At 48.7% G+C, this 24,347-nt stretch overlaps 2 protein-coding genes and 1 long non-coding RNA gene across 5 annotated transcripts in view; 2 read left to right on the forward strand and 1 right to left on the reverse strand.

Annotated features, from left to right (window-relative positions):
* The window catches only part of TNPO3 (transportin 3), a 43,261-nt gene extending 38,811 nt beyond the window's left edge, over window positions 1-4,450 (reverse strand). For all 3 annotated transcript variants that reach the window (XM_039345716.1, XM_039345717.1, XM_039345715.1), the window contains exon 1: window positions 4,156-4,450. In XM_039345716.1, the coding sequence (XP_039201650.1) occupies window positions 4,156-4,299 (144 nt within the window). In that variant the 5' untranslated portion in view covers window positions 4,300-4,450. The remainder of the gene's footprint in view (window positions 1-4,155) is intronic.
* Window positions 4,451-4,621: 171 nt separating this feature from the next.
* On the forward strand, window positions 4,622-9,944 carry LOC120308973. Its single transcript, XR_005556972.1, has 3 exons — window positions 4,622-4,698; window positions 6,203-6,548; window positions 9,817-9,944. It is a non-coding gene; the product is annotated as an uncharacterized LOC120308973 (long non-coding RNA).
* Window positions 9,945-10,035: 91 nt separating this feature from the next.
* TSPAN33 (tetraspanin 33) lies at window positions 10,036-23,133 on the forward strand. Its single transcript, XM_039345688.1, has 8 exons — window positions 10,036-10,265; window positions 12,214-12,271; window positions 14,097-14,224; window positions 15,433-15,507; window positions 17,758-17,853; window positions 18,963-19,091; window positions 20,847-21,008; window positions 22,590-23,133. Exons 1-8 carry the CDS (start codon window positions 10,191-10,193, stop codon window positions 22,686-22,688), a joined length of 822 nt encoding a protein of 273 aa, XP_039201622.1. The 5' UTR covers window positions 10,036-10,190; the 3' UTR covers window positions 22,689-23,133.
* Window positions 23,134-24,347: the final 1,214 nt, after the last annotated feature.

Genomic DNA, 24,347 nt, shown 5'->3' on the forward strand with positions numbered 1-24,347 from the left:
ATTCATTTAGTGACCAAAGTTATAGCATCAGTGGAAAAAAGTGACCGTTTTCCCCCTCTTACGACTGTTACAGCCTCCCCAGGGGTCACATGATCAAAATGCAGACGCTTGGCCACCGACTCGTATTTATGACGGTCTCAGTGTCCGGGGGGGCGTGTCATGTGAACCCCCTTTTGCGACCTGCTGGCAAGCAGGGAAGCCAGATACGCTTAACGGCCGTGTGATTCACTGGACAAGCGCAGTGATTCACTTAGCAAAGGTGGCTTCGAGAATGGCTATAAAAAACGGGGCGACACTCAAGAAAGGTCTCACTTAGTACACAAAAATGTTGGGCTCAATTATAACTGCCTGTAACCCGATCACTCTCCCCATATCCAGGTAGATGGGTAAGTATGTGTGCATACATCGATATACTACTAAACTCCGATTCCTGTTCTCTTTTAATTGGAGGAAATTCTAGCAGCCCAAGGCAAAACTTTCTGAGCCAAGGATAACAACAACAACAACAACAATAAGGTTGGAAGGGAGCTTGGAGGTCATCAGGTCCAACCCCCTTTCTCAGGCAGGTAACCCTATACCATTTGGGACAAATGGCTGTCTAGTCTCTTCTTAAAAACTTCCAGATTCTCGAGTGGAGTAAGTTACAGAAGGCATCCAAAATCCAGGACCGACGACTCCCGTGGAATTGAAATTTGGCAAATGTTGTGAAGCATCTTATGACCCAAATAAAGCAGGGGTCTTCCAACGTGGCCCTTTGATGACTTGTGGACTTCAACTCCCAGAATTCCTCAGCCAGCGTGCAATCCTCTCTTTTTTTTCCTTTTTCTTTCTCTCATCCTTCCGTTTCCTCCCTTCCTCTCTCTCCTTTTTCCTTCCTTTTTCTTTCTCTCATCCTTCTGTTTTCTCTCTTCCTCTTTCTCCTTTCTCCTTCTCTTATCCTTCCGTTTCCTTCCTCCCTCTCTCCTCTCCTTCCGTTTCTTCCCCCTTTCTCCTTTGTTCTTCCATTTCCTCCCTTCCTTTCTTCCTTATCCTTCCTTCCTCTCTTTCTATTTCTTTCCTTCCTTTCTCCCTCCATCCCTCTCTCTCTCTCTCTCTCTCTCTCTCTCTCTCACACACACACACACACACACACACACACACACGCCCACTGGCTGAGGTATTCTGGGAGTTGAAGTCCACAAGTCATCAAAGGGCCAAGTGTGAAGACCCCTGCTCTAACAAACAACAGCAAACTGAATAAAGGAAAGTTTTTGTTTTCCAGAAACCTGCCAGGAACGGACCTGCATGGGACGTTACCCTCAAAAGCCACACTGAAATGCAGACTTCCAGAAAAGCAGGCTGCATGAAACCCACATATTGCTTTTATAGATGATTCCCGAAGATCTGCTACAGTAGTAAAATAGAAATATGGTAAAAGCTGGCCATTCTCAACGGTAGATATCTATCAGTAATTCATATACAAAGTGACTTTATCCCTCTTCTGGTTAAGAGTTATACATACAAGATCACTAGGGATGTGGCTTAGAAGCAGGAGACACCATGGCATCGTATATATTGAATTCGAGCTACAAGCAATGAGAAACAATTCTGATGTTACTTAGTTGGGGAATGAAATGCCTGCAAGAAAAACTAAAAGCTCAGAGAGCACCAAGGACCCCACAGTCCTCCCCCTCCTCTCCTTCTCTTCCACTCCACAAACCCCCTCTCTCTTCTAGCACTGATGATGTTACCTAGTTGGGTCATGAAACGTCTGTAAGAAAACCACCAAGCTCAGACATCACCAAGGACCCCCACAGTCCTCCTCCTCCTCATAAGCCCTACTCTCTTCTAGCACTGATGATGTTACCTAGTTGGATCATGAAACGTCTGCAAGAAAACTACCAAGCTCAGAGAACAACAAGGACCCCACAGTTCACTCCTCCACCACAAACTTCACTCCTTTCTAGCACTGATGAGGTTCCCTAGTTGGGTCACAAAACGTCTGCAAGAAAACCACCAAGCTCAGAGAGCCTCTAACAGCCAGAGTTCAACCTTGAGTTACAAATATTTCTTGAAACAATTATTTCAGTACGTCCGAACTGTCAAAGGATCACAAGATTAAGACAGCAACTAAGATGCTGGACCACAATTTACACCTTCCCGGGAAGCAGAAGAAGAAGAAGGAAGCAAATAGTAGATTCTTTCCTTATCTTGGTCACCCAGTAAAACAATATAGGCTCCTGAGCTTTAGTAAAGCAGGAGAGGAGAAGCCCAACTCCCAATAGGGAAGCTCCAGCCTGCTCAAAACTATGACAGCCCAAAAGCACAAGAATGAAACCTAGAGCAAAAAGTTCATTCCTGGCACGTCTGGAGTTGTATATCTCCCCCTGGTGTCACAGCACAAATCAGGAAGTGCACTTCCTAACCAAGATGCAACTAAGAAAATATATATATGTATGGATGTATGTATGTATATTCCAGGAGGAGCATTCCTTCTTCGCCAGCCTCCTTCGCCAGCCATTCACATTCCAAACGTGGCTTGCCGTTCATTGCGCAATTCCAACCAAGTTATCGGGGACAGATCTCCAAAACCGCTTTTGCGAGGCGGAGCTGCCTGCACGTTGACCCAGTTTGCAAGCAGGGCAAGGTTTCCCCCCCCCCTTGATTGAGCTTTCTCTTTCTGCCTCTTTGCAAAGGGCTGGGGAGGGGTCCCTTGGGAAGATTCAGGGTGCAAAGGTGAGAGACCCCCCCTCCCCCTGGTGAAACTCGGGAGGGAGGGAAGAATGGCTGGGCGGGGCGAGCTGGTGGGCCTTTCGGAGGGGGCCTCCTTTTGGGGTGAGGGTTTCTCTCCAAGGGAATCCAGTCAGGAGGGGGCAGGAGGGGGAATGGAGGGGGTCACCTGTTGCAAAGGGACTCAAGACCACCTCCTCAGTCTCCTCAGCAATTAAGGAAGGGAGGGGAGGACAAGGGTCTCCCCTCCCCTGGTTAAGAGGGGGTGGCGGCAGAGGAGGCCTCAAGGGTCCCTTTGCAAGAGGTGACCCTTACCATTCCCCATCCTGACTCCTTTTTCAGGGGGGGGCTCCTTTTTGGGATAGGGGCTTCTCCCGAGAGGATTGGGGTGGGTGGGTGGGATGGGGGTCACCTATTGCAAAGAGACCCAGGCCTCCACATTCAACTAGGGCAGGGGAGAACTTTGTGCTTCTCCCCTATTTAAATGCAGAGGGGACGGAGGCGGGGGCCTCAAAGGTCCCTCTCCAACAGGCGACCCCCATCCCACCCACCCCAATTCTCTTGGGGAGAGCCCCCCCCAGGCTAAAAGGAGCCTCTCTCTGAAAGGGGATCAGGAGGGGGAAAGGAGGGGGGGTCGCCTGCCGCAAAGGGACCCTCTTCCTCTGCCGCCCCCTCCACATTTCACTAATGGAGGGGAGACCCTCATCCTTCTCCCCTCCCCTCTTTAAATGTAGAGGGCGAAGAAGAGGAGGCTTCAAAGGTCCCCTTGCACTCCTCCCTTCCCCATCCTGCTGCCCTCTTGCCCTTTCAGAGGGGGCTTCCTTTTGGGATGGGGGGGGCTTCTCCCCGAGAGGATCAGGGTAGGTGGATGGGTGGGACGGAGGTCAGCTGTTCCAGAGGGATCCTCGAGGCTTCCTCCTCCCCTGCATTCAAAAGGGGAGGGGAGACCCTCCCGCTTCTCCCCTCCCCTCTTTCAAGGTCGAGGGGGAGCAGAAGAAAAAGGCCTCAGGGGTCCCCTTGCAATCTCCCCTTCCCCATCCCGCCGCCCCCCCCGCCCTTTCAGAGGGGGAGTTGGGGCGGGGTGGGGGGGGCTTCTCCACGGGGGGATCGGCGTGTGGGGGTGGGAGGGGGTCGCCCGCTGCAGAGGGCCCCTCGAGGCTTCCCCCCCCTCTACATTTGGGGAGGGGAGAAGGGCGAGGGTCTCTTCTGCCCGGTTAAAGATAGAGGGGGGAGGAGGCCTCGAGGCTCCCTCTGCAGCAGGCGACCCCCTCCCACCCCCACCTCCTGGTCCTCCCGGGGAGCAGCCCCCACCCCAAGCGACCCCCGCCCTCCTCCCCTCCCTCCCCCCCCTCCCCGGGGCGGAGGGAGCTCAGGCCAGGCCTCCCCCCCCGCCCCCCCCCAAGCGGGGCCGCAGAGGCCGCCTGGGCCCGGCCCGGCCTCCCTCACCGAGCGCTGCAGCTCCCCGAGCCAGAGGCTGGCGCGCTCCTTGCCGCTGGGGTCCGGGTCGTGGTAGAGCGCCTGCACGGCCTGGTAGACCATCTGCAGGTTCGGCTTCCCGCCGGCGCCCCCGCCGGGCCCGACAGGATCCATCCCGCCGCCGCCGCCGCCGCCTCGCCCTCAGGCCTCCGCCGGCATCGCGGGCGGCGCCTCGGCCGAGTCCGTTACCGGGAAGGAAGCGAGCCGCCACTGCGGGAGGAGGCGGAAGCGCGCCGGAGCCACCCGGAAGGCGCTCCCTCCGGAAACCCCGCCCCGCGCGCGGCAGTTCCGACCCGCCGGCCTCAGCCTCCACAGACCGCCCGCCGGTCCAGCCGAACCGACGCGGACACCGCCGGAGTTCCGGCCGCGGCCTCCTGTGTTCCCTCCCCACGCTCGCCACGACGGCTTGTCCCAGCACTCCAGGCCCCGGGGGGGGGGGAACGGCCGCCGCTCGAGGGAACTTCCGGTTGTCTCCGGCAAAAGCGTCCGGGCGGCTGCACGCGCTCGCCGGAAGTGAGTTCACCGGCCTGAGAGGCGGGAAGGGCGGGCGAGAGAGAGAGAGCGAGAGAGACAGAGAGAGTCCCGCCGCGCATGCGCGAGCGGCCGGGTCACCTTAGGTGCGGCGTTTCCCACCCCGGCCTGAAGAGGCGGGGACTTCAACTCCCAGAATTCCCCAGGCGGGTGGGCGTTGAAGGGCACGCCTTCTTCATCCAGGCTGCCTGTGGTAGATTGGTTGCAGGCCAAAGTTCAACAGGGATAGCTTTTGGCCACATTTTGGTGACCTTTTGTGATTATTATCATTATTATTTTTTTTTAGCTTCCTAGCTGATCAGCACTGACTAAGGGCTTATGCATAAATTTATACCAGGCGGGCCTCGACTTACGGCCAAAAATTGAGGCTGGAATTTATGTTCCTAAGTGAGAAAGGAATTGAAATGAATTCTGCCCCATTTTACGAATTTGTGACATTTTTCTTGCCACAGGTGTTAAGCGAATCACTGCAGTTGTTAAATTAGTAACTTGGTCGTTAAGTGCATTTTGCTCCATTTTACGACCTGTTTGGCCGCGGCTGTTAAGCGAATCACTGCAGTTGTTAAACTAGTATCAAACTTGTTAAGTGAATCTGGCTTCCTCCACTGACTTTGCTTGTCCAAAGGTCGCAAAAGGGGATCACGTAACCCCGGGACACTGCGACCGTCATAAATATGAGTCAGTTGCCAAGCGTCCGGATTTTGATCACCTGAACCAGGGAGAGGCTGCAGCGGTCCTAAGTGTGAAAAATGGTCATAAGGCCCTTTTTTCAGTGCTTTTGTAACTTCAAATGGTCACTAAATGAACTGTCGTAAATGGAGAACGACCTGTACTTATGCGTAAATGCTCAGTGCTTCTCCAACCTCTGGATGCACTGGGACTACAGAGCCCCAGAATGCACAGCCACTAGGGTAGCTCGTTCTTGGGGGTCCATTTCCAACATAGCTGAAATTTTCAAAAGATTGGAGAAACAGGTTCCCTGGATTGTGATTGGACATGGCACAAAGATTTTTTTTTTCTCTCAAGAAAAAAAAAGTTATTTATTTATTAAATTTATAGGCCGCCCATCTCACTATTGAAGTTATTCTGGGCACCATATAGGGGGGGAAAAAAGTTGCTGCCCAGGAGAGAAAAATAAATCCATTCCCTCGGAAACTAGCCAGACTTAAAAATTCCGCAAATGGCAGTGAATTGGAGCCAGCAAATTGTGCTATTTTGCAAAAAAAACAAACCAAAGGCTTTTGATAGAGACAGAACAATGGTATACTGCAGTGTTTTTCAACTTCAGCCAATTTTAGAGGGGTGGATTTCAACTCCCAGAATTCCCCACTCAGCATAACCATGGGTGTTTAGTGGAAAGACAGAATGCACACATGTTTCAATTCAGTGCATACATTTTTTTAAAAAGATGAATTAAATATTATCGGAGAATTCGTTTCTGTCTCTTGTGCTAGAAAGGAATTCCCAGGCCTCTCTCTTTGCTTAGATTTTAGGACTCTCCCAGCACAGAAAGTCTTGAATCGGCTGCAGTTTTGAAAAAATGGAGAAACACAGATTTCCTTGTGTGTGTCCGGGGGAGGAATTAGGATTACAGGGCAGGAACGGGGCTAAAAACACCGGCAACTGCCAGCAGAAGCTGCCCTAAACAAGCCGTGAAGAATGAATTACAGAGAAGAAGCAGTTTTGCCCAAGGAAGGAGACACACAAAAATAAATTAAGAATATATGAAGACAAAACTGAATAGAAACAAGGAACAATCACGATAAAGCAGAAGAAACGGAAGGAAGGGGCTTTTGAGAGCAAACAGCAGAGTGAAAACAAGATCAAGGGAGGTAAGCTGGCCACTTTTCAACAAGGAAGGCAAGAATTTCTTCCAAAATCTCACCCCTTTAAACATGCACGTCCCGTAAAAATCATGGTATGCTTAGGTGAATTATACCTTCCAGATGTGTGGGGCTGGGCACAAAGGGTTTTGTAGTCCAAGGCTCTGAAGCCTTAAGGAAGGCTGGAGAGTAACACGTTTCCCCGGAGAGATCATTTGAATTGATATTTAATGTTGAATTTTAACCATCTTTGCCTCTATTTCAAATTATAATTATTATTATTTTGGGTTTTTTTTTCAGCTTTTAACTTTTTATTTGCCCATCATCTGGAGTCCTTCTCTGAGGGAGATGGGTGGTTTTAAAATGGGATAAACCAACCAACAAATAAATAAATAATAATAGTATATAAATAATATATTATTATAACATATATATATATATATAACAGAATAGCAGAGTCGGAAGGGACCTAGTCCAACCCCCTGCTTGAGCAGAAGACCCTGTATCAGGGGTCTTCAAACTTGGCCCTTTTATGACTTGTGGACTTCAACTCCCAGAATTCCTCAGCCCGTGTGATGCTGACTGAGGAATTCTGGGAGTTGAAGTCCACAAGTCATAAAAGGGCGAAGTTTGAAGACCCCTGTCCTATATCATGTCAGACAAATAGCTGTTCAATCTCTTCTTAAAAACCTCCAGTGATAAAGCACCCACAACTTCTGGTGGCAAGCAGTTCCACTGGTTAATTGTCTCCACTGTTAGGAAATTTCTCCTTAATTCTAGGTTGCTTTCTCTCCTTGATGAGTTTCCATCCGTTGCTTCTGCCAGCCGTTGCTTTGGAAAATAAGTTGACCCTCTCTTTTTTTGTGGCAGGCTCTTAGATATAACCACACGTATAAAATACATTGTATAAAATAAATAAATAATAATAGTAATTCAGAAGACAGACCTCCCGTATAGCCGCCGCCTGTTTCCCAGGTCTTCCTTTGAAAATTAAAACTCACAGGAATTCATGGAAGACATTTTTAAGAGCTACACCTGGAACTGTGAGACTGGATGTGTTTACAAAATATGAGATATGGCTGGTTAGGTGTTAGCTTTGTGTAATGTGAATGGATATTGTAGCATGTCACATCTTTGTGTGAAATTTATAGTAGGCCAGGATGGCACAGTCCACATGGTAAAATGGGCTGGTTACAGCTACCTGCGTTTCAACTTGCCTTTAGAGCAAGGGTCTTCAACCTTGGCAACTTTAAGACTTGTGGACTTCAACTCCCAGAATTCCCCAGCTAGTATAATAAGGCTGAAGTCCACAAGTTTTAAAATTGCCAAGTTTGGAGATACTTGCATTAATCCAATCGCATAGATCAGGGGTAGGCAACCTTGGCACTTTCATGACTTGTGGACTTCAACTCCCAGAATTCCTGAGCCAGCCATGCTGAGGGGAAAGGGAAAGGTTTCCAAGCTGAGCCATGCTGGCTCAGGGATTCTGGGAGTTGAAGTCCACGAATCATGAGGGGGCCATAGTTCCCTCATGTTTGCTCAGGAATTCTGGGAGTTGAAGTCCACCAGTCACAAAGCGGCCTAGGCCTAGGCCAGAGATAGGCAACCTTGGTTTTTTTATGACTCATGGACTTCAACTCCCAGAATTCCTGAGCCCACCATGCTGAGGGGAAAGGGAGAGGTTTCCAAGCTGAACCATGCTGGCTCAGGAATTCTGGGAGCTGAAGTCCACGAGTCATGAGGGGGGGGCAAAGTTTCCTTCATGCTGGCTCAGGAATTCTGGGAGTTGAAGTCCATGAGTCATAAAAGAGCCCAGATTACCTACCCCTGGCATAGATAGATTTTCTCCAAGAGGGTCTGTCCCCAACTGGTGCTGCCATCCCCATTTTCACTCTCTCCAAGCCCCCTTAGCCATTGCTGCTCATTTGTTCTTCTCTTTCTTTCCACCTTCCACCATTATAGGCAGTCCTCAACTTACAACGGTTTGTTTAGTGAACTTTTGAAGTTACAACCACACTGAAAAAAGTGACCTAGGACCCTTTTTCACACTTAACAACCACTGCAGCATCCACGTGACCCAAATTCAGACGCTTCGCAACTGACCCGTATTTACGACGGCTGCATGTCCCAGGATAACGTGACCCCTTTTTGCGACCTTGGCAAACTCAAATGGGTGAAGCCCGAGTCACTTACTAACTTAAACCACTGCAGCAATTAATAATTGCGTCAGGAAAGCTTGTTAAAATGGGGCAAGATTCACTTAACCGTCCCGCTGAAGTAGCAGAAATTTGGGGCCGAAATACAGTCGTAACTCCAGGACTGCCTTGTAGTCTTGTAGTGCCTTCTCTAGAAATTTAGCTCTCTTCGGCATCATGGCTCTGAAACGGGATCAACTTGAGCCTGGGATCCGAGGCTACAGAGATTGTAGTTTGATTTTATATTTTCCGCTATCTCAGTGGTTCTCCACCTGTGGGTCGGGACCCCATTTGGGGTCGAACGACCATTTCACGGGGGTCGCCAAACAACGCAGTCCGCCATTTTTCCCCCCTTTTCCTTAGCTGGGCTACTCCCTTTTCTTCTATTGGCTTTTGAAAGCCAATAGAATAGACTCTCTTGAATAGAGTCTAATTCTATTGGCTTTCCAAAGCCAATAGGAATTGTCCAGGCTGTCTCTGCCCTGCTGAGCCCGCCAAAAGTCCCAGTCTGCAAACAGGGCTGCACCAGTTGAGTAGTCTTCGACTTACGACCGGTTGAGTAGTCCTCGACTTACGACCGGTTGGGGGGGGTCCCGGCATTAAAAAAGTTGAGAACCACTGCTTACAGAGATTGTATTTTTTTATTCTTTGAGCCATTTTATATTTTCCGCTATCCTATTTCCACACATATATATATATATATATATATGTATATATATAGGTCTTTGGTTGTTCGGGTTTTCTCCCGCGTAAAATTGGAAGTGTCTTGGCAACGTTTCGACGAAGTCACATTCGTCATCTTCAGGCTGGTGTTTTTAGCTTCTTGCTGCTCAAAGCAAGAAGCTAAAAACACCAGCCTGAAGATGACGAATGTGACTTCGTCGAAACGTTGCCAAGACACTTCCAATTTTACGCGGGAGAAAACCCGAACAACCAAAGACCTATATATATAATATAAAACCTCAGAAAACATATATATATATATATATATATATATATATATATATCTATATATATATATATATATATATATATATATATATATATATATAGTGCATTTTTTAATTTCTCTCTTTTTGCAGAACGGCCAGGAGAAAGTCATTGGACAGCGTGGGAAACCCGTCCCTTTCGCGCAGGGCGCGCCGCTCCTCGGCTTTAGCGGCCACGCGGCTCCTTTAAGAGAGTTTCCTCCTCGGACTGGCCGGCGGAACGGGGGGGGGGGGGGCAAGGAAAGCCAGCCTTGTAAAAAGAGAGGAGGGGAGGGGGGATGAATGAAAGAGGGGGAGGCCAATGGGGAAAAAGAGCGGCGACCGGCCAGACCAATCGCCGCGTCGTTTGGCGACTTGGGGAGGGATGCACCTTACGAGACTAAAGATCGGCGCGAGCCGGGGTCGGGTCCACAGCTGGACCGGACCGGTTGGCTGGGCGGAAGCCGGGCTTGCTTGCACCCGGGGCCATGGCCCTTCTCCGGGAGCGCGGGGTCAGCCCCCTGGTCAAGTACCTGCTCTTCTTCTTCAACCTGCTTTTCTGGGTGAGCCGGACAGGAGTCGTGGGAAAGGGGGCCACGCAGGCGTGCAAAAAGCGCCGTCCCGTGTGAACGAGACCCCAGTCCTGCGGGGAGGAGTGGTCGGGCTTTTTTGCCCTTGCAGGGGGGGCGCCGGGGGAGGGTGGGAGCGCCCACTCCCGGTGCTTCCTCTTCCCCACCCTCTGGAGACGCGCCGCTCGTGGGAACGCGCGCGTGTCGAGGGGTCGCGGCTAAGCTCTGCTCCCTGCAACGAGCCCACGGTTGGCGGGTTGCGCGGGGTGTGTGAATAGAAGCCCGAACTGGCGCGATCTCCTTCCATCTGCCCGTGTTGGAAGCGGGATCCCCTTAGGATCGGGGCTGCGGGCTTGCTGGCCCCAAAGCGGGTCGCGGGAAGGTCATAAAACGAGGCTTCCACCCTTCTGCCTTGTTTCAGCCCGGAGCGTCCAGTGGGGGTATCTTCAACCCGGGGTAGGGGGCTTAGCAGGACGTGAGAACGGGCAGGTTGAATTTGGGAAAGAGGGAGGAGGGGCTGCACCAGATCCGTCCTCGCCCCCCCCCCGCAGAGCAGGGGGCTTCTGAGCCCCCCACAGATGGCTTTTGCCCCCCCCCCCGCTGACACCCATTAGGATGTTTTTCCAAAGAAGGGGCTTTCAAGGGGCAGACGCAGTTGAGATGCTCCAAAGAAGGGTGGACAATTTTACCACCTGTGGACTTCAACTCCCAGAATCCCTGAGCCAGCCGGGGGGAATTCTGGGAATGGAAGTCTACAAGGAAAGTTCCCATAGATGCTCACCCTAACACTAGAACCGTGTTTATGAACCTCAGCAACTTTAAAATGGGTGGACTTCAACTCCCAGAATTCACCACTTAGTGTAAAGTCGCTGACCTTGCTGGGGAATTCTGGGAGTTGAAGTCCGCCCCCCCCCCATTCCCTTAAAGCTGCTGAGCTGGCTGGAGAATTGTGAAAGTTGAAGCCCGCTCTGTCTCTTTAAAATTGCTGAGCCGGCTGGGAAATTTTAAGCAGTTGAAGTTCCCCCAAACCTAAAGTTGCTGGGATCGACAAATGTCAATCTAGATCTTGCCCTAATCATGGGAGGTGTTCTTCAATAGGTGATGGGGGGGGGAGAGATTTGTCCTGTTCTCTCCCCAAAATAAACAAGGGCTCTTTTGTCCAATGGTGAGATGGAATAAATAGTATCCTGGTGGATAAAAATTCCGAGGAAATAGGCCATGGGGGAGGTGGCCAGGATTTAGTGCGGTTCTAAAAGTTTCAGTTCAAAAACGTGAGGGATCCCTTAGTGCTCTCCAAGCTGGTGCTTTTCTTGCAGACGTTTCGTGACCCAACTAGGTAGCATCATCAGTGCTACCTAGAAGGGAGGGGGGTTTATGGAGAGGAGGAGGAGGAGGAGGAGGAGGAGGAAGATGACAATTGTGGGGTCCTTGGTGCTTTCTGAGCTTGGTGGGTTCCTTGCAGATGTTTCATGACCCAATGAGCTGACATCATCTCCCTCCTAGCACTGATGATGTTCCCTAGTTGGGTCATGAAATGTCTGCAAGAAAATCACCCAGCTCAGAGCACCAAGAACCCCACAGTACTTCGCTTCCTTCTCTCCTCCTCCTCCTGTTCTTCCTCCTCCTCCTCCTCCCTGCAAATCCCCCTCCCTTCTTCTACCACTGATGATGTTGCCTAGTTGGGTCACAAGACGTGTGCAAGAAACCTGCCAAGCTCAGAGAGCACCCAGGACCCTATCATTCCACCCTGAGCTACAATATTCTCCTTTATTGTGGAGATTCATGCTTAACCTCCAGGATAGTAGCTCCCCACCTTTGTTCTCCAGATCTGGGGTTCAAGAGACTAGGAAGGATGGATCCTCTGATCCTTTGCACTCTCAAAAGATGACTCCCATTCCTGACCAAGGACCTGCTCTGATGCTTCTGCCCTTTTCATGCGCAGGTGATGTCCATGGTGTTGCTGGCTATCGGAATGTATGCTCGGCTGATCAAGCATGCAGGTGAGGCCTTGTCAACAGGGGTTCCATCAACAAGAGACAGGTAGCCTTCAAACTTACGACCACAATTGAGGCCAGAATTTGCGTTGCTAAGTAAGACATTTGTGAAGTGAGTTTTGCCCCAGTCTACCAACTTTCTTGCCACAACAACAACAATAACAACAACAACAATAATAATAAAGTTGGAAGGGACCTTGGAGGTCATCTAGACAGGAAACCCTATACTAGGGGTAGGCAACCTTGGCTCTTTTATGATTTGCGGACTTCAACTCCCAGAATCCCTGAGCCAGCATGGGGCTATGGCCCCCTCATGACTTGCGGACTTCAACTCCCAGAATTCCTCAGCCAGCATGTCTCAGCTTGGAAATTCTCCCTTTCCCCTCAGCGTGGCTGTCTCAGGAATTCTGGGAGTTGAAGTCCACCAGTCATAAAAGGCAAGGTTGCCTACCCCTGGTCTAGGAGGCTCACCGCTTAGAACAGGAGGACTTAGGACAGGGGTAGGCAACCTTGGCTCTTTTATGACTGGTGGACTTCAACTCCCAGAATTCCTGAGCCAGCATGGGGGAACTATGGCCCCCCTCATGACTCTTGGACTTCAACTCCCAGAATTTCTGAGCCAGCATGGCTCAGCTTGGAAACCTCTCCCTTTCCCCTCAGCATGGCTGGCTCAGGAATTCTGGGACTTGAAGTCCACCAGTCATAAAAGAGCCAAGGTTGCCTACCCCTGCCCTATACCATTTCAGACAAATTGTTAAATAAATCCCTGCAGTTGATTAGTAACACCGTTATAAAGTGAGTCTGGCTTTTTTCCGGTGCCGTTGTAACTTCGGACAGTCACTAAAGTCGAGGACTTAACAGTCATCCATTTCCCCAGGAACCTGCAGTTAGTCCTCGACTTACAACAGTTGGTTTAGTGGCCGTCCAAAGTTACAACAGAGCTGGAAAAGATGATTTATGACGATGTTTCACACTTGCGGCCGTTGCAGCAGCAGCAGTGATCAAAATTCAGACACTTGGCAACTGACTCAGATTGATGACGGTTGCAGGGTTTGTGTGATCCCTTTTGTGACCTTCTGACCAGCAAACCCAATGGGGGGGGGGAAAGCCAGATTCACTTAACAGAGGGCTTATTAACTTACCAGCGGCATGATTCACTTAACAACCGTGGGCAGAAAATTCATCAAATGGGGCAAAACCCACTTAACTACCTTAGCGACGGAAACTTCGGCTGCAGTCGTGGCTGTAAATCGACCATGTGTATCAAGTCTCCTGTTTGAGCAGGGGTCAGACTGGAAGACCTCCAAGGTCCCTTCCAGCCTAGGAATATATGGTTTAAGTCAGCGGTCTCCAACTTTTGAGGCTTGGTGGACCAGCTGGGGGGGAGGAGAGTTTGAGCTGTGCGTGTGTGTGCCTGCCCACGGCCCGGTTGTGAAGAGGCCATGGTAGTGGGCCACAGCCCGGGGATTGTGGACCTAAGGTTTAAGTCAGGGGTCTTCAAACTCAGTCCTTTTATGACTCATGGACCAACTCCCAGAATTCCTCAGCCATGCACGCTGGCTGAGGAATTCTGGGAGTTGAAGTCCACAAGTCCTAAAAGGGCCAAGTTGGAAGACCCCTGCTTGTGGGCTTCAACTCCCAGAATTCATCAGCCAGTCAGGTACGCTGGCTGAGGAATTCTGGGAGTTGAAGTCCACAAGTCCTAAAAGGGCCAAGTTGGAAGACCCTTGGTTTAAGTGAAAGGGAGCAGACAGGCTTGGTTGATCCAAAATCATCGCTCGGTAGACGAAAATGGACAAACACATTTCTCTGCCTTTCGTCCCTTCCACAGAAGCAGCCGTGGCTTGTCTTGCTGTGGATCCGGCCGTTCTGCTCCTGGTCATCGGTGTCCTGATGTTCTTCGTCACGTTCTGTGGCTGCGTGGGCTCCTTGCGGGAAAACATCTGCCTGCTGCAGACGGTGAGGGGGGGGTCCTCCCTGAGACAATCAACGGCAAGGGTGAAATTCATGTAGGCCTCGACTTATGATGGTCAACTGAGTGCAACATTTCTGTTGCTAAGCGAGACCTTTGTTAAGTGAGCTTTGCTCCACTTTACGACCTTTCATGCCTCCGTTGTTAAGTGGATCACTGCAGTGGGGTGCCCCAGGGCTCTGTTCTGGGCCCAGTGCTCTTCAACATCTTCATCAACGATCTGGACGAGGGGATAGATGGGGAACTCATTAAATTTGCAGACGACACCAAGCTGGCAGGAATAGCCAACACTCCAGAAGACAGGCTTAGGATATAGGAGAATCTGGGCAGACTCGAACACTGGGCACTATCCAACAAAATGAAATTCAATGGTGAAAAAAGCAAGGTTCTATCTACGTTTAGGCAAGAAAAACCAAATGTTCAGGTATAGTATAGGGGGTACCTTGCTCAATAGTAGTAACTGTGAGAGGGATCTCAGAGTCCTAGTAGACAATCATTTAAATATGAGCCAGCCGTGTGCTGCAGCTGCCAAAAAGGCCAACACAGTGTTAGGCTGCATTAACAGAGGGATAGAATCAAGATCAGGTGAAGGGTTAATACCACTTTACAAGGCCTTGGTAAGGCCACACTTGGAATACGGCATCCAGTTTTGGTCACCACGATGTAAAAAGATGTTGAGACTCTAGAAAGAGTCCAGAGAAGAACCACAAAGATGATTAGGGGACTGTAGGTTAAAACATATGACGAACGGTTGATGGAATTGGGTATATCTAGTTTAATAAAGAGAAGGACCGGGGGGGGGGGGACATGAGATCTATCTTCCAATATCTCGGGCTGCCCCAGAGAAGAGGCAGTCAAGCTATTCTCCAAAGCGACAAGAAGCAATGGATGGAAACTCACCAAGGAGAGAAGCAACCTGGAACTAAGGAGAAACTTCCTGACAGAAAAATTATCCAATGGAACAACCTGCCTCCAGAAGCGCTGAACGCTCCAATATTGGAAGTTTTTAAGAAGAGATTGGACAGCCATTTGTCTGAAATGGTATAGGGTTTCCTGCCTGAGCAGGGGGCTGGACTAGATGACCTCCAAGATCCCTTCCAACTATTATTATTATTATTATTATTATTCATTTTTGACTGAGATGGGCGGTGATAGAAACGGAATTTTTAAAAAAACCAATATTTTGCCCCCACAGTTCTCCTTCTGCTTGACCCTGCTCTTCCTACTGCAGCTGGCTGCCGGTGTTCTCGGATTTGTCTTCTCTGACAAGGTCAGTGGAAAAAGACTCCGGCCTGCTCAGGGCACAGAGAATGTGAGGAAGGGTCCTCGGTGCTGGCTGAGCTGGGTGGCATTTTTGCAGACATTTCATGACCCAACTAGAGATCATCGTCAGTGCTGGTAGACTTCCCTGTCAGTGTTGGTGATAGTGGTCTTGGCAGTTTCTTTGGTCCAAGAACACCCCCACCATCACTGATAGGACAAGCCGCTAGAATATAAACTGGGAACAAACCCTACTCCTTCCCAGCACTGAAGATGTTCCCTAGCTGGGTCATGAAACATCTGCAAGAAACCCATCCAGCTCAGAGAGCATCAGGGACCCCACAGTCCTTCCTTCCTTCCTTCCTTCCTTCCTTCCTTCCTTCCTTCCTTCCTTCCTTCCTTCTTTCCTTCCTTACTTGCACTGATGCTGTACCCTAGCTGGGTCATGAAACGTCTGCAAGAAAACCACCCAGCTCAGAGAGCACTAGGGACCTCATAGTTCTCCTTTTTTCCTTCCTTCCTTCCTTCCTTCCTTCTTTCCTTCCTTCCTTCCTTCCTTCCTTCCTTCCTTCCTTCCTTCCTTCCTTCCTTCCTTCCTTCCTTCCTTCCTTCCCCTTTCCACTCCCTTCTAGCACTGATGCAGCTTTTACAGGAAAAAAAAATACTTGGGGTAAATAGTTGGGGTAAAGAGAAGATCGGCTCTCACCCAGTTTCATCCGCGTTGCTTTCAAAGTGCTTGGTAGTAAGTTTGACTTCGGCTGTCACCAGCTTAATGACGAGCCATATTGCTATGGCCGGTCTTTTCCCCGTCGGTTTGAAGAGCTGCCCTGGATCAAGCGGAAGGGCTGCTGTCCTTCCGCGATCAAGCCGGGGTCCTCTCCTTGCTCGTCGCCCCTACAGAGCGACTTTTGACCCTTTCCAGGGTCTCCCAGTGGGATAAAACCGGACGCTGAAGACGGAGCTCGCCTCCATACGTCTGCCAGTACCGCGATGACAAACCGGAAGTTTTCGTCCTCTTCTTTCCACAAATCCTGCTGGGTTCTAACCACTGGGCCACCGTGCCTCCTGTCTAGTCCCTGTCCTGCTGCAGAAAGAGCACCTTCCCTTATGTTCTCAGATCAATACAGATGTTACACTATGTTGTGTGCCCTGCACAAGGTTTAACACGACTAATATAGAATACAAGTAAATTCTTTTTTATTATTATTATAAATTTTATTGGTTTTCTAGTATTACAACTACGTAATCGAAAAGCAACGTGGCGACTGAGTTACAATAATCCAATTAGATACAAATATGATTGGTACAAATCTCAGCCTAATACAGTAAATATTTCCTCTTAATATACGCTGTCTCATATTTGAATTAACACAATTTTTATTCTAAAATCACATAGAAGCAACTTTCTTACATTTTTTCCAATAGTTTTTAGTTTATATATATGTTATTTATATTAACACTAAATCTTTTTGACAATCAATAACCTAATGACTTTTCCCCGATTTTGATTTATCATTAATATTTAGATCAGTGGTTCTCAACCTGTGGGTCGGGACCCCATTTGGGGTCGAGCGACCATTTCACGGGGGTCGCCAATCAACGCAGTCCGCCATTTTTTTCCCCTTTTCCTTAGCTGTGCTACTCCCTTTTATTCTATTGGCTTTTGAAAGCCAATAGAATAGACTCTCTTGAATAGAGTCTAATTCTATTGGCTTTCAAAAGCCAATAGGAATTGTCCAGGCTGTCTCTGCCCTGCTGAGCCCGCCAAAAGTCCCATTCTGCAAACGATGCTGCACCAGTTGAGTAGTCCTCGACTTATGACCGGTTGAGTAGTCCTCGACTTACGACCGGTTGGGGGTCGCGGCCTTAAAAAGGTTGAGAACCACTGATTTAGATTTAACATTTAATATTGTTCGTTTCCAAATTATAAATGACCCCAATTCCCTTTATCACAATTCCTCACGAAATCTGATGTTCAGGATACACGTCTAATTTTGGCTACTAAGTTAAGATATTTGGAAATCATTAGAAAAATAAAAATATTATACTATAAAAATATTATTATTAATTTGTTGATGTAAATGGCAAGAACGTAAATAGAATTCTCCTTCGGGCCCAACTTGTGTTTCCCTGTCCACGTTGCAGAGAAAGCTTTCAACGTGGTTTAAGAGAGGAGACGGCGTAAAATTCTATATCAATATCATTTGTTGAAAAAAAAAAGGTGTTTTCTAAATGAGCCATCCTCTCCCCTTTATTCCAGGCCCGGGGGAAGATGAGCGAAGTGCTCAACAAGGCGATTGTGTACTACCGAGATGACTTGGACCTGCAGAACCTGATTGATTTGGGGCAGAAGGAGGTAGGGTTTGGTGGGACCATTCAGAGATTCTTTGGTCTTCAAAACCCCAAGAGCTGGTTGGGTTGCCCAATGGCAGAAGAAGGCCATGAGCAAAAGGTTGTCCATGCTGGAGCCCCACCCTCCCTTTCAAACTGGAGCTGGTGGTGGGACCATCCAGGAGTTAAGAGGACATGTCAAAAGCAGGATCTTTGAAGGACACTCCGGAACTAGGGTGGGGTGTGTTTTTTATCGTGATTATGGATTGTTACGAAGTGTTGTAGTCTTATGCTTCGTAGAATCACACACCAGGAAGGGACCTTGGAGGTCTTCAGGGGTCTCCAAGCTTCACAACTGTAAAGACTTGTGGATTTCCACTCCCAGAATTCCCCAGCCAGCATGGTTTAAGATGGGTGGACTTCAATTCCCAGAATTCACCACCCAGCAGGCATTAAAGCTGTCAAGTTTGGGCAGCCCTGCCTTATACCAATCATTGGCAGATCTCTCTTAATTTTTGGAAAGACACAAGAGGCCGTGACAGTCATCCTTTCTCCATACTATCTTTCTGGAGAAGCAGCAGCCCTACCAGAGTGAACTTAGAACCTAGAATAACAAGATTGGAAGGGACCTTGGAGGTCTTCTAGTCCAACCCCCTGCTCTGACAGGAGATCCTATTACATTTCAGACAGGTGACTGTCCAATCTCTTCTTAAAAACCTCCAGTGATGGAGCACCCACAACATCTGGAGGCAAGCTATTTCACTGATTAATTGTTCCCACTGTTAGGAAATTTCTTCTTAGTTCCAGATTGTTTCTCTCCTTGGTTAGTTTCCATCCGTTGTTTCTTGTCCTGCCTTCAGGTGCTTTGGAGAATAGCTTGACTGCCTCTTCTTTGGGGCAGCCCCTGAGATATTAAAAAACTGTTATCATGTCTCCCCTCGTCCTTCTCTTCATTAAATTAGACGTACCCAATTCCAGCAACCGTTCTTCCTAGGTTTCAGCCTCCAGCCCCCTAATCATCTTTGTTGCTCCTCTCTGCGCTCTTTCTGGGGTCCTACAATCATTTATTTAGCAAGTCATGAAGGCGCTGAAAAAAAGTGGTTTACGAGCAGCCTCTCCTTCCTTTCCGTGTAGTTTGGCTGCTGCGGTGGCGTCTCCTACAAAGATTGGTCCCAAAACATGTACTTCAATTGCACACCCCAAAATCCCAGCCGGGAAATGTGCTCGGTGCCTTATTCCTGTTGCCGGCAACTGGAAGACCAGGTAGGCAAAAAACGGAAAGCTGCTTCTGTGGAGAAGTTCCCACGAAGTCCAGAGACGGATCCAAAATCAGGGGGTCCTTTCTAAATGCAATTTATTTGGCTCACCAACTCACAAGAATTGACTCTGGACCGTGTGCAATGAAGATGTAAAGCAGGGGTCTTCAAACTTGGCTCTTTTAGGACTTGTGGACTTCAACTCCCAGAATTCCTCAGCCAGCCTCCATTTTGTTTGTTAGATTTGTTAGATTTAAGACTTGGGGTCTCAAACAAACTTGGCCCTTTTGTGACTTGGCTGGATGAGGAATTCTGGGAGTTGAAGTCCACAAGACCTAAAAGGGCCAAGTTTGAAGACCCCTGAGATAACTGGTGCTTAAAACCTCTTTTAAGTCGGTGTTTCTCAGCTTTGGGGCCTTTAAGATGGGTGGACTTCAACTCCCAGAATTCTCTGCCTGGGGAATTCTGAGGGAGTTGAAATCCACCATTTTAAGGCCCGAAGGTTGAGAAACGCTGACTTTTACATGTTTTACTCGCTTCCTGTTGTGGGACTGGAGAAATGTAGAAAACCAAACATCACCACATTCCCCCCCTCAAATAAAATATAATTTCAATGCAAACCAAAGTCACTTACGCTTCGTCAATGTTGGGATGAAAAATTTTATTCATGAATCCTAGGAAGGAGAGAAACACGAGAGATGTGAGAACGACTGAGCATCAAGCAAACATTCAGCACTTGCCAAAAGGAGATAGAAGAGCGAAACGGAGGAAAAAGTTCTCTCAGATTCAATCCTCTAAATCAGGGGTCTTCAAACTGGGTCCTGTTATGACTTGTGGACTTCAATTCCCAGAATTCCTCAGCCAAGCGTGCTGGCTGAGGAATTCTGGGAGTTGAAGTCCACAAATCATAATAGGGCCAAGTTTGAAGACCCCGGATATAAAGTAATATAGGCAGTCCTCGACATACGATGGTAATACTGGTAGTCCCCAACTTATGGCCACAATTGAGCCCAAATTTTTGTTGCTAAGTGAGACATTGGTTAAGTGAGCTGTGTCCCATTTTACGACCTTTCTTCCCATGGTGGTTAAGGGAATCACTGTGGTTTTTAAGTGAGTCACACGGTGGTTAAGTGAATCCGGCTTCCCCCACTGACTTGGCTTGTCAGAAGGTCAGAAGAAGGGGTTATATATAACCCCAGGACACTGCGACCGTCGTAAATAGGAGTCACTTGCCAAGCATCTGAATAGTATGCACACCCGTTTGTGTGTGTGTGTGTGTGTGCGTGTGTGTGTGTTTTAAAAGTAAAACATTTTTACTTCCTCTGCCAATTTTTACCATTCAGTTTATCCCAAATATGTGCGTCCCTTATTTACTTGCTGCTCTGGGAATAATAATAATAATAATAATAATAATAATAATAATAATACCTGGTTGACAGCTAGGATGCTGGTAGCAACCCGTGTCAACCATCAGCGCCAGCTGATTTGAGTGTTCAGTTGACTGAGGTTCATGTTTAATGAATAAAAGATAATAATAATACTAATAATACTACTAATACTAATACTAATAATAATAATAATAATAATAATAATAATAATAATAGAGTTGGAAGGGACCTTGGAGGTCTTCTAGTCCAACCCCCTTCTCAGGCAGGAACTGTCGATGCAGATCAGAAAAGTCAGTGGATGCTGGTTTGGGGTGTAGCTTTGCCTGAGGATCCCCCTTTGTGTGTGACCCTTTTTGGTGTGTTTTCCTGCACAGCTGGTCATCAACACCATGTGTGGCCAAGGGGTGCAGAGGCTCAGCTACCCAGTAGCCAGCGAAGTCATCCACCCCGATGGCTGCATCCATCGGCTGGTGGACTGGATGCACAGCAACCTCCTGCTCGTGGGCGGGGTGGCCCTGGGCCTTGCGCTTCCCCAGGTAAGAACGGGAGGGGAGGGGAGGGAAGAGGAGAGACAAGGAGAGAAGAGAAGGGCATGGAACAGAGAATGGAAGGAAAGGGGAGAGGAGAGGGGAGGGGATGGAAGAGAAGAGAGAAGGAAAGAAGAGAGAAGAGAAGGGAATGGAATGGAATAGAAGGGAAGGAGAGAGAGGGAAGGAGAGGGGAGGGGCGGGAAGAGGAGAGAAGGAGAGAAGGGAATGGAATGGAATAGAATAGAATGGAATGGAAGGAAAGGGGAGACGGGAGGGCAATTAACCAGTGGAACCACCTGCCTCCAGAAGCGCTGAATGCTCCAACCCTGGGAGTTTTTAAGAAGAGACTGGACAGCCGTTTGTCTGAAATGGTATAGAGTTTCCTGCCTGAGCAGAGGGTTGGACTAGATGACCTCCAAGGTCCCTTCCAACATTATTATTATTATTAAATGGAATAGGGAAGGGAAGGGGAGAGAGGGGAGGGGAGGGGAGAGGAGAGGAGGGAAGGAAAGAAGAGAGAAGACAAGGGAATGGAATGGAATGGAATAGGGAAGGGAAGGGGAGAGAGGAGAGGAGAGGAGAGGGGTGGGGAGGGGAGAAGGAGAGGAGAGAAGACAAAGGAATGGAATAGAGAAGGGAAGGGGAGGGGAATGGAATAGAAAAGAAGAGAAGAGAGAAAAGAGAAGAGGAAATAGAATAGAATTAGAATTAGAATATTCTTTACTGGCCAAGGGTGATGGGAGACACAAGGAATCTGTCTCCAGGGCAGAAGCTCTCAGGGCCCGTACAGAGGGAGGACTCAGTTCCAACCTTTGCCCCTGCGGGCGACTCCGAAGGTCTCCTTGCGCAGGGCAGGTGGGGATGGATGCCTCCCAGGCCAAATTACAGCTAGTCTTCAACATATGACTGTTCACTTAGCCACCATTTGACCATGCAACCCTCGTAAATAGTTAGTTGCCAAGCGTCCGAATATGGATCCCATGACCGCAAGGACACAACCACGGTCGTAAGTGTGGGTCCTCGGTCCCTTTTTTTCAGTGCCCTTCTAACTTTGAGCAGCCACTAATAATAATAATAATAATAATAATAATAATAATAATAATAATAATAGTAATAGTAAAGTTGGAAGGGACCTTGGAGGTCATCTAGTCCAACCCCCTGCTCAGGCAGGAAACCCTACACCATTTCGGACAAATGGCTGTCCAGTCTCTTCTTAAAAACTTCCAGTGTTGGAGCATTCACCGCTTCTGGAGGCAAGCTGTTCCACTCCATCTGGTCATGTTTCCCATCTGGAGTAGAGAGGGGAAGGGCTGGAAAAAACCTTGGAAAATTTGGGAAGAAAACAGATTTTTTTTGTCCAGTTTTTTTCTCTGTTTTGGGGGGGGGACTTTTCCACCCAATTTTTTGGGGTTGTTTCCCCTCCCCCACGCTTTCCCATCTCTACTTCGTACGAGTGATAAACTCAAAGTGGGGGAGACAGATGGGGTCTCCTTTAGTCCACCCACCTGCTGATGAGACAGCCTGAACATTTCTCCTGTTGTGTGTCGTTTGTGTTTGTGTCTCCTCTCCCCTACCCCACCGGCGCAGCTGATCGGGATCCTCTTGTCCCAACTCCTGGTCAGTCAGATCAAAGACCAAGTCAGATTCCTGAGCTATAGCCAGCAGCATCGGGCCGATTACTGGTAGCAAAAGGACAAGCGTCAAATGACCAAAATGGCCACTTGGTTGAGGACCAGAACATGTCCAAGGATTTCCTGATGGACCTTGATATGGATACTCATCAAGGAGAGAAGCAGCCTAGAACGAAGGAGAAATTTCCTGAGACTGAGGACAATTAATCAGTGGAACTACTTGCCTCCAGAAGTTGTGGATGCTCAACCAACTGGAGGCTTTAAAGAAGAGACTGGACAGCCATTTGTCTGGAATGGCATGGGGTCTCCTGCCTGAGCTGGGGGTTGGACTAGAAGACCTCCGAGGTCCTCTTCCAACTATATGATTCAATGTACAATTTGGAGAAATAAGGAGGAATTTCCTGTGGAACTGCTTGCCTCCAGACGTTACGAATGCTCCAACACTGGACGTTTTCAAGAAGAGATTGGACAACCCTTTGTCTGAAATGGTCTAGGGCAGTGGTTCTCCACCTGTGGGTCGGGACCCCATTTGGGGTTGAACGACCATTTCACGGGGGTCGCCAAACAACGCAGTCCGCCATTTTGTTTTCCCCTTTTCCTTAGCTGTGCTTCTTCCTTTTATTCTATTGGCTTTTGAAAGCCAATAGAATAGTCTCTCTTGAATAGAGTCTAATACTATTGGCTTTCCAAAGCCAATAGGAATTGTCCAGGCTGCCTCTGCCCTGCTGAGCCCGCCAAAAATCCCATTCTGCAAACGGTGCTGCACCAGTTGAGTAGTCCTCGACTTACGATCAGTTGAGTAGTCCTCGACTTATGACCAGTTGGGGGTCGCCGCATTAAAAAGGTTGAGAACCACTGGTCCAGGGTCTCCTGCCTGAGCAGGGGGTTGGACTAGAAGACCTCCAAGGTCCCTCCCAGCTCTTGTTATTCTGTTATTCTTTGGGAGGTGGGAAGATCTCCTTCCAGCTGAACTTCCACGGACTTTGGAGGCGGACCCCACCTTCTCTCTTTCTCCAGAATTTGGGGAGAAGATCCCTGTTAGGTGGACTTTTGAGGGAGCAGGATAAGAAGAAGCGTTGGAGAAAAAGCCACTGAGAAGGACAATTAAGGAAATGGACCAAGGGGTCATGGAAGAAATCTGGATAGGTTTCTCACTCAAGTCCCATAGGACCAGGCCCCGATCCTCCGACTCTGGAGACTTTTATGGGAAGATCCATTTCTCTGGAGAAGGCTTTGATGCTGGCCCGGTGGACATGAAGATGAGGACCAGGGAGATGGATTCGGTTAGGATGGGGGCACTACCGGAAGTCTCCAGAATCAGACGGGAGACAGATTGTCCTGTACAACATCTGTGTGGTTGCTAAGAATTCACACCAGCTTGATGGCACACACTGTTAGTTGTTGACTCCTGACCACAACTGAGCCCAAAATTGACACTGCAAAACGAGACATTTCTCCAATGAAATTTTGCCCCATTTTACAACCTTCTTGCCACCGTTGTTAAATGAATCATTGCCGTTGTTAAGCGGGGAACACAGTTGTTAAGCGAATCCGGCTTCCCCCGGTCAGAAGGTTGCAAAAGGGATCATGTGGCCCTGGGACACGGCCACCGTCGTAAGTATGAAGCAGTTGCCAAGCGGCTGGATTTTCCTGTGGGAGGCTGCAACGGTCGTAAATGTGAAAAATAGCCATAACTGCCGTGGTAATTCCAAAC

Source organism: Crotalus tigris, unplaced genomic scaffold, assembly GCF_016545835.1.
Source record: "Crotalus tigris isolate CLP2741 ecotype Arizona unplaced genomic scaffold, ASM1654583v1 scf7180000017975.10810073628:1450386, whole genome shotgun sequence".
Lineage (NCBI taxonomy): Eukaryota > Metazoa > Chordata > Lepidosauria > Squamata > Viperidae > Crotalus > Crotalus tigris.